The 12,489-nt window shown below is 36.8% G+C and overlaps 2 protein-coding genes across 2 annotated transcripts; one reads left to right on the top strand and one right to left on the bottom strand.

Annotated features, from left to right (window-relative positions):
- The first annotated feature begins 300 nt into the window (after positions 1–300).
- Positions 301–5,987, top strand: LOC135935292 (helicase POLQ-like). Its single transcript, XM_065477515.1, has 15 exons — positions 301–917; positions 979–1,157; positions 1,511–1,784; positions 2,028–2,224; positions 2,297–2,430; positions 2,482–2,609; positions 2,675–2,787; positions 2,894–3,034; positions 3,094–3,403; positions 3,758–3,915; positions 3,976–4,071; positions 4,208–4,381; positions 4,432–4,548; positions 4,909–5,043; positions 5,106–5,987. Exons 1-15 carry the CDS (start codon positions 437–439, stop codon positions 5,235–5,237), a joined length of 2,769 nt encoding a protein of 922 aa, XP_065333587.1. The 5' UTR covers positions 301–436; the 3' UTR covers positions 5,238–5,987.
- LOC135935294 (Fanconi anemia core complex-associated protein 24-like) lies at positions 5,270–6,339 on the bottom strand. The gene is made up of 3 exons (XM_065477518.1): positions 6,074–6,339; positions 5,833–5,987; positions 5,270–5,725 (listed from the first exon to the last, which is right to left on the bottom strand). The coding sequence occupies exons 1-3, from the start codon at positions 6,168–6,170 to the stop codon at positions 5,327–5,329; spliced, it is 651 nt and encodes a 216-aa protein (XP_065333590.1). The 5' UTR covers positions 6,171–6,339; the 3' UTR covers positions 5,270–5,326.
- Between the last annotated feature and the right edge of the window lie 6,150 nt (positions 6,340–12,489).

The following is a 12,489-nucleotide window of genomic DNA, read 5'->3' as shown; positions in this document are numbered from 1 at the left end:
TTAACACGAGAGTATATAGGGATCTCCGGGTTTGGGACTATATTTTACACGGGGAGTATAGCGCTAGGGATCTCCAGGTTTTCGAGTCCAAAATCTCCGGGTTCTTCCTAGCTTTGGAAGTCTGGCACCTCTAGCATAAAATTTATCACATTTTTTATGTGAGATCGTGAGATGAGTCTGACAGTTAAATACGTTAAATACATATAAGTTCTTCCCGAAAACGATTTGGCGCCAATAAACAGCTAAAAGATGGGCGTGTTTAAAGGCGGGCGCTGAAAAGCGAGCGAGAAACAACAAACAACAACAGTCAACCTTGAAAGCCAAGAAAGCCGGCACTTTGGGTTTTGGATTTCAATCATATATTTATCAACCCCTCTGCGAGCCACCCTTTTTGTTTCGATGGGTTAGAGTTCGTTTCTGATCAGGATCTAAAACTATGAGTGTTCCGGGAGATGACGAGTCGCTGATTTTCGACGAGAGCGACTTGCAGGCCATCGACGAGATGGAGCAGAGGAGCCAGCAGTCTCAGAAAACCGTACCCTGCAGCAAGGTCACAGTCCTGAAGCGGAAAAGTGACTCGCCGAGCAAAGCAGCGGCCGCGGAGACTCTAAAAAGGCCACTGGTGGATTCGAGCACCAACAACAGCAGCCCCAGCAGCGGCAGTGGAGGTGGCACCACGCAGGACTCGCAGAACAGCATATTCGCTTTCGGGCAAGACCTGCAGCAGATCCTGCTGAGCAACGCCGACAAGTCACTGCTGCTGGAGACGCCCAAGAGGAAAAACCTGCTAGACATGGTGCCATCTCTGCGGACGCAGGATTGCTCGGTGGGCTTTGAGAGTCTTGGGTCTTTCTACGGCTTGCCGGACAGGGTGTTGGAGCTGCTCAAGGAGCACAAGGGAGTGGACAAGCTTTACGGTATGTGTGATTGAAATGATATCGCAATTGAATATCAGGGGACTTTGTATGCAATTTGTAGATTGGCAAACCGAATGTCTGGCCCTAAGGTCAGTCCTCGAGAGGAAAAATTTCATCTACTCCATATCGACCAGCGGCGGCAAAACGCTTGTTGCGGAAATTTTGCTTTTTCGAGAGATGTTATGTCGAAAGAAAAATACCATCTTTGTGCTGCCCTATGTATCCATCGTGCAGGAAAAGGTATTTATTAAAAGTATGGGTGGCGAAAACTTAAGTTGTGACAATTATTATTATGCTTGTTTATTTTTCATTCGACAAAAAGGTGTAATTTTTACATTTCTCCATTATTCATTTAAAATGTTGTTTAAGTGTTAAATTGGTGAGCTTTTTATTTTCGATTCTAGCTTTTATTCTATACATATTTCTCATCACTTAAAATACTCACCAAGTTCATATTTGTTATATATTTGGTAGGAAATGATTTTGACATCTTTTGCGTAGCTTATCAACCTTCTCGATTTCTTTATGTATCAAATACATAATCCTTTTTTCCTCTAGAACGGTCATGTCATGATACGCAATTTATCTCGCAGGTCAGATCGCTTTCTTCGTTTGCATTGGAAATGAACTTTCTTGTCGAGGAATACGCTGCTGGTAAAGGCATTTTGCCTCCTAAGAAGCGGCTGTGGAAGAACGTGGTGTTTGTTGCCACCATAGAAAAGGCTCTCGCATTGTTCAACTCGTTGGCCGAGGAGAAACGGCTGCACGAAATTGGAATGGTTGTTGTTGATGAAATCCACATGATTGGAGAGGCTGGACGCGGCGCTGTTCTTGAAAGCCTTATAGCCAAATTTATGTTTTCCAGCCGTAAGTCCTAAATTATCTTAGTCAAAAAGTCGCGAGAGCTGATAAAAATTAATTTCCCCCTAGGACACAACGAATGAGTTAAAAAACAAAAAGGGGGAAATTCCTAAATTGGTGCAGAACCTAATTGAAATATTTAATTTGTTACATTAGCATTTTCACTGTGCGACTATTTGAGTATTTTAGTCTATTTTTCGAAAATTACCTTATGAACATATTTTAACATTAAATTGAATTTTGTTTTAGCGGAAACACAGATCGTTGGAATGAGTGCAACAATCGGCAACCTAACGGAAGTTGCCTCTTTCCTTAGGGCGGAGGTTTATTCAAAAGAATTCAGACCTGTGGTACTTCATGAGTTCCTTAAAGTGAATGACAATGTGATTGCAATCGATGATAAAAGTGACGACCATTTCGTGCCAACGAGGAATGTGCACAGTGACGTTAGTTAACAATTATTGTTTTACACAATGGAACTTGCAAATCTTATTGTAAGAGAATTTTTTCCGTTCCAGGACAAGCGAAATGATCCTGATGGTCTGAAAGTGTTGGTTGCTGAAGTGGCTCCAAGTAAATCGTGCCTGATCTTTTGCGCCACAAAGAAAAACTGTGAAAACGTTGCTATGCTGTTGGCTAAATCGCTAGACAAGCAAGTGCTGATTTTATTTTGCATATCTAGAGTGTAATGGAAACGTTTTAGGAGCATGAAATGCTATAAAGGACGAGAGAAAGTGGAGCTGTACCATGCCTTGAAGGAGGAAGGCAGCGGAGTTGTCTGTGATGTGCTCAAGAGGACCATTCCCTATGGTGTCGCATACCACCACTCTGGTAAATGACGTCCAAAAAAAAGCAGACGTGGCTGGTAAAGTTTCATGTAAATTGTCGTCCTATAGGTCTCACAATGAATGAAAGGAATCTGCTGGAAGAGGGGTTTCGAGCCGGAGTTCTTTGTTGCTTGTGCTGCACCTCGACCCTGGCTGCTGGAGTCAATCTCCCCGCCAAAAGGGTAATTACTGGGGGAAAATTTAGTGTTAAAATGATAAATTAACTTATCAACCTGCTGTTGGTTTTCATCAACAAAGGACACGTCTATCTAAATTCCAAAATTCCAGGTGATCTTGCGGAGTCCGAAAATAGGCAGAGATTACCTCACCCTGAGCCAGTACAAGCAAATGACAGGGAGAGCAGGCCGAGCTGGAATGGATGACGCAGGCGAAAGTATCCTCATCTGCCAGGAATCGGAGCTGGAGGAGGTGAGTCCATCAGTTTATTAATTCGTTAGCTGCTAACCGTGGTTTAAAATGCACACAAGGTGAAGCGGTTTCTTAAGTCTGGAATGACTTGGTGTCACAGTCAGCTGGGAAACACACCCAGCGTGGCTGAGGGACTGATTCTGAGCCTCATTGGGCTGGACTTGGCCACTTCCTGCCGGCAGTTGTGCCACTTTTTGCGCCAGTTCACCCTGCTTGGTATTCAGTCTGGTCAAGAGGTGGAACAGCTTGTCGAGAAGGTTGTTGCTGAGCTGTACAAAAATCAGGTGCTGGTGCTGAAGGAGGATTCCCCCTTGCTTGAGGACACCAGTGAGCTGAAAGTCAGTCCGCTAGGAAGAGCAGCCATGAAAGGTAAATAATAATTAATTGTTAATGTTCATTGGGTCCAGAAAAAATATTTGGTTCTAGTTTCATAAAAATCTAACTTGGCTTATTTAAAATTCATGATAAATCCGAATGAAATTCGTATTGGGATTTTCCTGACACAAAATTAATTCCATGACTGTTTAAGGCCTTAATGAATTGTTTCTCTTTTGCTGATTTCTTGTCCAATGTGTTTGCATTAATTTAACTAAAATATTTGCCTTATTTATGTACTATTAAATTTTCCACCTTGAATTATTGTTTCTTGGTCTTTCCAAATTTTCTAGATTTTTGCCTAGGAATTAAATATCCTTGAACTTTTTATCTATCTATTTGCTATAGCAAACTTGACCATGGACCACGCCAAAACCCTTCTCAATGACCTGAGCCAAGCTCAAGGGGCGCTCAACCTTCTTTCCCCGCTCCACTTACTGTACCTGATTATTTCCCCTGAGAGGGTCGAAAGCAACAGATTCTCAGCTGTTGTGTTCGCCAATGTGGTGAGAAATTTTGTCCCCGCTACAATAATCATTTCCTTTTTAACTCTGCAAACATTTCAGCTTCTCAAACTGTCATCCAATGACAAAAAGACTGCTGAACTGATTGGAATCACTGAAGGAGTCATCTCCACCCTGATGCGAGGATGCAAGCCTAAGGTTCGTTATTTCATTTTATAATTCAAGAAAAACTTCTCACTTAGGATAAAAATGTTGGATATTATAAACATTAATTTAAATAACTTTGAAACGGCCACGCTATAAATCAGTGATTTTTTAAATGGTCTACTTGCAGGCTGTGCCTGAGTGTGTCTTGAACCGATTCTACCTCGCGCTACTGTTAAGCGCCATGTGGGATGGTCAGATGATCTGGAACGTGTCTGATAAGTTTGACATTCCCAGAGGGGACATTCAATCTCTGATGGTCGCCTCTGCGAGTCAAGCGTCCAATATCAAGACCTTCTGCCAGGTTGGCTCCTTGAAATTATTTCTTTACCGCAACTCATGCTGCTGTTGCAGGAGTACGAAGGCTCCTTGTGGTGCTTCCACTCACTTTTGACCAAAATCTGTGATAGACTGTCTCACTGTGGCTCTTCTGAAATCTTGGAGCTGATGGAACTGCCTGCTGTTAAAAAGGTATTCTGCTATCAATTAATAATTTTTCTGGTGTCCTATCAGAAAACAGCGATTTAAGATTTTCGCTGTGCTTAAGACGGCACCAATAGCAAAGTTGCCTAGCAAATAATGAGGGATTGGGGTAATCACTGACACTCCTCTGTTGCTTGGCTCCTACATTTTTTTGTTTAAATATTTGCTCTCTTAATATTAATCCAAGGTATGTGTGGTTTCAGACTACTTATTATTGGCTAATAAAACAAAGGGATTTTTTATTTCCTCCAGTATATTTTTTTTAATCTCAACTAATCATCTGATGCCCTCTTTTATTGCACCATTCGGAACATATAATTTCAAACCACATAATGAATAAATTTTCAGGGCCGAGCGCAGCAACTGTTCAAAGCGGGCTTCAAAACGCTGCTGGACGTAGCCTCAGCAAACCCTAAGGAGATGGTTAGAAAAATCGAGCACCTGCCCACCAAAGTGGCCAACCAGTTAGTCTCATCTGCCAAAGTATGAATCTATACTCTGCTATTATGGATTCCATTTAATATGTGCTTGTTACGCCGTTATAGATGCTACTGATGGAAAAGGCAGAGTCCCTGCGAGAGGAGGCAGAAATTGTGTTTGGATCAATGAAGGAGCAGCTGCTGGAAAGCTTCTCCCAGTCTCCTAATAGGACCATGAATCAATCGATTCTGTTGTAAGCTCAAAAAGGCTTTTAATTGAGAGATGAGTCTTGTTAATTTTTAAATATCTTTAATTAAAATTCTAATTATATAAATTTTCATTAGTTTCAATGGAAAAATTTGAACACTGCTTTGGCGGTGGCACTTCCTGCACATTCAGTCAACTCTTCCTCAGTTGCGTAGGAAAGTCGGCGAATGGTGACAAACTTCTCTACAAGTAGTTGTGCCTTTTTGCGGCCTACATTTGGAATGTTTGTCAGCAGCGCGAGTTGCTTCGAGGCAAGGTCGGTAGTGTGAGGTGTTGATTTGACAGTCAGAAATGGGTTGAGGTGCTTGTTGGACCGCGTTTGAGCCAAATCTTTCAGCAGCACAGGCAGCTCTGGCAAACTGGCCACTGGGATCACATTTGAGTCGTGCTTTAACGTGGCACAAGTCTGAACGCCTTTATACAAATTTGTAGTGGAGCAATTCCTTTCGGCAACGATTACACCTGCGCTTCCCCATGCCTATAAGGACAATAATTACAAAGGAATTCTTGTTCAATTGCCTTGGAATGAAAAAACAAACGAAAATTTTCTCTGCTCTCATCCAGTTTGTATGTAGGATTTCGCACCTTTTTGAAGCGTTTGATTTTGGCTGCTATCTCCACATCGGCTCCAGATGAATTTTCTGAGCAAATCACAATAACAGGGGTGTTTTGAGCTGGGATGAAATCGACCGGCGCACCACTCAAACTGTGCAGAGAAAAAGCGACTCCTCCGTGAAACCCTGTATATAAGTTAATACATATTCAATAGCTAATATTATTTAAATATTAAATTTAATTTGTAACAAAACAAAAAAGATTATCGTACTGATGATTTCTTTGCCTAAAGAGGAATCACTCAGATCCTTGTTGACTAAAATTTTTCCCGGTGGCACCTTAGGCAGTTTTGACAGAAGAGGATTCATCAAATAAAATTGCAGAAAATGTCTCCAATTTCTTGACACACGTTTTGAAACGATCAATCTTCTGATTATTTTAAACCTTGATCAAACATGTAGATGAATTTAAAGAAATTTCTTCCGTATTGAATTTTCACAATTTTTACTAGTATTATTATTTGTTGATATCTCCACTCCAGTTCCACCACCCGGTGCCAGGTTAAAATAGTGATGCCAACACAACTAGAGTGCTAGAGAAGGGCATACAACCTAACCTCTAAAATCTGTGTAATACCCGTAATACCATAATATAATAATTATAATAATAATAATATAGTGCAGCGGCAGCCCTGTTGCATGACACCGCTGATTAAAATTGAATATTTGGATCAGTTGAAAATATTGTATGTACATTTAAATGCTCTTCTCTATAGGGACAAAATAAATGCAAAATGTTCAAAAACGAGTTTGGTTAAAAGAATCCAAGCTAAAAATAAATTGCAAACGATCTTGACTACCAGTTAACCACACATTTTATGTTGTTTTAATTGTTTATCATGTTTCCAAAAATGTAAAAAAAATTATTAGCATCTATATAGATTGATTATATTTGTATGTATGTATCATATTATAAGAAAATATCCTAAAATATAAAGAAATATTATCATAAGACAGAAAAATTATTGATAATTTTTATATAAAATAGTATTTCTGGTTATTAGACCACTATACAATTTTTGGGAATAAATTTTCTATTTTAATGTTATGCTCAAAATGCCTCAAATAGACGGCGATGTGAACAGCGAAAAGAGAAATCAATAAAATCAAACACAATAATGCGAGTATTGTATATAATCCGTTACATTTCAGGCACTTTTTCAAACTGAAAGAGAGGCATATATATAGTTCAGAAACACAGAATCTGACGAATAGACATAGTTAATCACAATCGAATGACCTTGTATTGCGTGTTGAACGTGGGAGCAGAAACGTGTTGCGGTGAACTCAGTAAAATATTTTCTTAACGATCGAAATGCCAGGTCTGAATTGAAATTTTGCATTAAATGCTATATATATATATATATATATATATATATATATATATATATATATATATATATATATATATATATATATATATATATATATATATATATATATATATATATATATATATATATATATAATAGCCTATAAAATAAACTTTGCTGATCTGGCATTTTACGTATAAAATGAATTACTTATTTATTTCAAAACTGTAAATCTTTAAAAAATATCTCTTTTTTCAATTAAATATAATATGGTTTCTTGCAGTTGCCACGTATTCGATTTTTTGTCTCTCATCAAAGGGTATTTTCATATAAACCTTTGTATTTTTTATGGAGCAACTGAATGTTGTTTAATTTATTAAGAATGTTCCGAAAATGATAAATTAAATGTTATGAGTGTTGTTGCTAAAGAAATATATTGCTCGAAAAATCGAATTGTAATCATGATTGAATGCAATCTTTATTAAACACGAAAAGTATAGCCCAAAATAAATTATTAGTATGAAATGTGGTTAATGTTATGTTTTTGATTCCTTAATGAATTTTGTAAACATATATTATGTATATTATCGCAGAAATACTATCATTAAAATGGACATAAATAATGTTGTAATAACAGCGCGCTAAGTAAATAAGTTTATTAAGTTTATTTATGATATTTTGACATGTTTGGAAAGCAAAATAAAGTGTTATCCTTTCTAATACCATGCCACCCGCACTGAATGAGTGTTCCGCGGCACAGTATCCTTCGACTATTTGCAGGCGCATGTTTGGGAGTGCCTCATGCAGGTTCTATTTTTTTTTTTAATAGTTCCAGCATAGTTTAGTAAAGTTGTCTTCCTTATTGTTTTCCCTCCTCGAGAACTTTTTAAATTTTTGACAAATATAAGTACACTCTTCTATTCCATATGAAATTAAATAGGAAGAACAAATTTATAAGATAAAAATGCTTTTTATTATTTACTTTACACATAGCTATTTTAATTGATGATATTCTTTGCCTGTTATTATTTTCATTCATTCACAATAAACAGAAATAACAAATATACTCTATAGATTTAAAAGTTACATGTACATTGTACAGGCATTGTGTATGGTATCACCATTGGAAAATGAAACTAACGTCCGACGAAACAAATACACCCAAAGCAGTGTCGTATATTAAAAATTTGAAATTTTCCTATTAAAATCAATTTACAAAATACCATTAAAGTGAAATTAATAAATATATGGGATACTAACATAGTTGCAAATAAATATTGCAAATGTCATTTCTCTCGTTAGTTTTGTAAACATATATATAATAAGTGATTTTACTCGCTCAATTTTTCTGAAATATTTCTGTTATGAAATATGAGGAGAAGAAATATACAGCAGGAGGACTGAAATATCCACGGGTTATGAATGCGGAATTTTTGCTCTTCGTTAGCAGTCAATCCACGAAATAGCAGCACAAACCCTTTTGACAGGGCGTGTATATACTGACCAGGGAAAGCCAATTAGGGGGAGAAACAGAAAATAAAGATCAAGATCACACTCAGAGTTACTGTTCTTGTCAAAAATAATACTTCTACTTGCAAGATAAATAAATGCTAGGGCTCGTTACAGTCGTTACGCTGATAGAATAAATATTTTACTGATTTTATTAAACACTTAAAATTGGCAACAGAAAAGTAAAATAAAAATATCAATGTTCACTTTGCTTGAGACAACGTTTAATTGTTCGTTATATAGCGCAGTTAGATAAGGGGAAATGGTATTGAGCACAAGTTAAATTGTTTATCTCAGCAATATATTTCACGCAGTAACAGGCCACATTTTCAGAAATTAAATACTGATACCCGTGACATAATTATGCTGTAAAAAAATGCTCCTTGCCGCAGTTTTAGTTAGCCATAGAATATGAAGGGGTGGCGATAAACTCTTGGTTAGATCGGCTATAAAGAGATGGTTATAGCTATGAATTTATTAAAAATGTTGCTCAGTCGTCGGCAGAGAAAATATTAAAAGCAAAACTCATGAACAAAAAAGTGTGCCCTCTACGTCAGCCTCGATTTTTTTTACTATTTAATGGTTATATAACGCTCTATTTAAAAATCTTGAATATTGTTTCTAACATAATATTGCATTGAAATTGATAGACAAAAGCCAAATTCAAAAAATACCAAATATTAACATTATAAACTATTAAATATTAATTTTATATTATTTTGTAGAATGTCGCATTCAAAATATAAAATATTGTTTAAATATAAGCCACTTCAGAGACAACACTTAATTTTTCACTTTAAGGAAGTCTGCTTTTACCAATATTTATATTTTCTCATATATATGTCGTATCCCGAGTGGAATTTTTTCATTCTCTGCCAGCAATTACTCTCTCAACTATATCCTGCCTGCTTTGCATTACAGATACTACAATACGGAGGATGGAACCCACGTGCCAAGCCTGCCACCTATCATCAGCCGAAGATGAGACGTCCTGCGAACATTGCGGAGAGCCCAGCGGCAACACTAGGCACCAGTTCATGGACTTGACCGAAAATACCCCTGAAGGAGGCTCAGGATGGAGTGCTTCACCGGCAGGGATGCAGCCCGACGAAACTGACAATGAAGAGCGACGTCAGCGAATCCAATTCATGGCTGACAGAATCGCTCACTTGACGTCCATCAGCGATGCGCTAGACAAGAGTGTCCGTAGGAGGATGCAAAAGGTGATGACGCATATCGACAACATCGAACACTTGTCCGCAAGAATTGACTGTCCACGCACAGACGGAGACAAAGTAAGGATGGGTCAGGACAATCAAAGTAAACCTGAAGCAGAAATGACTGAAGATGAACCTGTGGTATCTGGAGGATTGGGAGTCTGGAGTATTGCGCTTCTTACGATTTTATTGTTTCTAAATGGGGTCACATTAGGTCTCTACATCAGTTCATAAGATAACGAAAGACATTATTGCATTGATGTCTCAACTCCTTCGCATGGTGTGTAAAACACTCGTAAAAAAATATTTCTATTTTGAATATGATGACAAGAGTTACCCTTGAATAAAAAATGCACATTTTGATTGGCAAACTTTACGCGCGCTCTTAAAGCTAATAAGGATGATGTAGATTGATGATATTATTAAATAGGATAAAGTGTTTGATTGATATTAATATGCTGTCTAATAATATTGTTTCATTTTCTAATCATGGATTAATGGTTAAAATTAAATCCCAGCCCACTTCTATTTTTATTATATAATGAGATGAGTTCAAGGCGCAACAAAAACTTGATTGATTCCAATACAAATTAAACTCTTCTAACAGATTTAAACTCATTTATCAAGCGAGTTGAATTAGAACTTCAACAATGCAGCGGCTAGTTTATGGAACTGTTACATTTTTCACAATTAAATTGAACTCTTCATTATTATATTTTAGTTTTATTGCAATATGTTTTAACGTACAAAAATGAAATATTGATATGCATGATATAATTTTATTAAATCTTTTTTGTACAGCAAATGAATCATTCACTTGTTTTAATTCAACTCTATAGAAGAGAATAACTTGCTCGAATGACACGGGGGAACAGGTTAACTGCAGCAATAATATCGGCAAAAAAACTTAACCTGTTGCTTAATTGCTTCTTTGATGCGTCGTGATGTGAATATTTCCTCAATTTGTAAGAATTGTGAATCCCTTATTATTGTACCAATACAGGATTGCAATCGAAATTGCTTAACTTTCTTTGTGTAAGAATATAATTTCCATTCCACAAATCAAATAATCTTTTTGAGTAACAAAAGAAAAGCCCAAACTAAAGCACTTTTAGTCCTCGACCAGCACTTTCATTTCAATTCGTAAGGATGTTTTATTTATGCTCATTGAAAAGTGTGGTGAAATATTTGTTCACTCAAAATACTCTCGGGAAAATATGTTGTCTATCGGGCAGAGCACCCGCTTATCACCATATAACCGTGGACGGAATATCCCTCGAATCGCCTTATTGAAGAGAATTTTTCCACACGTTAACAACGGGAAAGTGTGGGAGAGACGTCCGCGCAGACTTCAATTAATTCAATAGTGTTCGCAAAAGAGTCAATGATTTTGAGGGAAACGCGTCATTTTAAATACACACAACATAATTTCTGCTGTATCGTTTAAGTTCCAGTTTACAATATAATGTAGCTTAAATCGGCATAAATCGGACTCTTTCATCGTTTTGCCCTATATATCAAATGATTATTTCACACTGCAATTGATGCGTTCAGGTAACCAGGAGAGAAGGGAGCGCCGCCCTGTATGACAGCCACCATAACATTTAATTTACAGCGCAAGTAAACATTTTGCTGAGAAACAGATTTGGGTTTAGATAACTTTAAAATTTCAGGCCAAATTTCATTGCGATCTCATGATTTCCTCACAAACCGCATTTATTTAACCTTAAAGAGTTTTTTTTATTAAGAGACGAACAATCTTTAAAACGAGCTTCAAAATAATGTAATAAAAAATTTTGTTGATGTCGCTTGAATATTTAGATTTTTTGCATACATTCTGTCAATTGCAACTTTTAGTCAGGAATAACCTAGCTGATTTTAATTATTCAGGAATTTGCCTTTTATTATCTAGAGTGACGTTGCAACCTTCGCGTACCTATAGGCATTAATTCAAGCCGTGCAGGACAGAACTCCCCAGTAATTATACCCTCCCGATGGAGCCGTGCCCAATCAGGATTATTTTTTGACACCACCAACTTTAATTTAGTTCCCAAAGTTGAAAATGAAAGATTTCTAATTTAAGTTAAAAGAATCACTTCTAAGAACATAAGTTGAATTAAAATATTATTAATATTTAATTTATTAATTTAGAAAATGAAATTTAATTGTGATAAAATTGGATTTTAGACGAGTGGCTTAAGTAAGTCGCGCAGTTTCTTTTTGATTGCTACAACTGAAGTGTGCGCAAGCAAGTTGCTCTTATTTCTCGTCCGCACATCAAGAATTGCGTGAATTCTATGAGAAATCGCATCCCTGTAAGAAAGTGATTTAAATGAGACGAGGATCATTGCTTAGTGAGTGATATTGACACTTAATTTATAAACCCTTGTATATTTCAGTTTGGAAGCTTGCTAATTAGGAGTGTGAATTGAACGACTAAATAAGTTGTGATGCACAAATAATCTATAGAACCCTTTAGCAGGTAAGCTTATTTTGTATTTTAATTAAATTGTGTGATCGTATTAATTTCTTGTAATAATATTAAGATTAAAATATATACCGACAAGTATAATCGAATCTATCTGACTT

This window comes from Cloeon dipterum, chromosome 2, assembly GCF_949628265.1.
Source record: "Cloeon dipterum chromosome 2, ieCloDipt1.1, whole genome shotgun sequence".
NCBI classification, from domain to species: domain Eukaryota; kingdom Metazoa; phylum Arthropoda; class Insecta; order Ephemeroptera; family Baetidae; genus Cloeon; species Cloeon dipterum.
This window is presented reverse-complemented; position numbering and strand designations above follow the sequence as displayed.

Excerpts from the sequence above, each read along its gene's own strand:
- LOC135935294 (XM_065477518.1), bottom strand. The coding sequence starts at position 6,170 with ATGAATCCTCTTCTGTCAAAACTGCCTAAGGTGCCACCGGGAAAAATT. Across the intron at positions 5,988-6,073 it reads TTTAGGCAAAGAAATCATCA|GGTTTCACGGAGGAGTCGCT; the intron begins GTACGATAATCT and ends ACTTATATACAG. Across the intron at positions 5,726-5,832 it reads AAATCAAACGCTTCAAAAAG|GCATGGGGAAGCGCAGGTGT; the intron begins GTGCGAAATCCT and ends TTGTCCTTATAG.
- LOC135935292 (XM_065477515.1), top strand. The coding sequence starts at position 437 with ATGAGTGTTCCGGGAGATGACGAGTCGCTGATTTTCGACGAGAGCGAC. Across the intron at positions 2,788-2,893 it reads TCAATCTCCCCGCCAAAAGG|GTGATCTTGCGGAGTCCGAA; the intron begins GTAATTACTGGG and ends CCAAAATTCCAG. Across the intron at positions 3,916-3,975 it reads CTGTTGTGTTCGCCAATGTG|CTTCTCAAACTGTCATCCAA; the intron begins GTGAGAAATTTT and ends CAAACATTTCAG.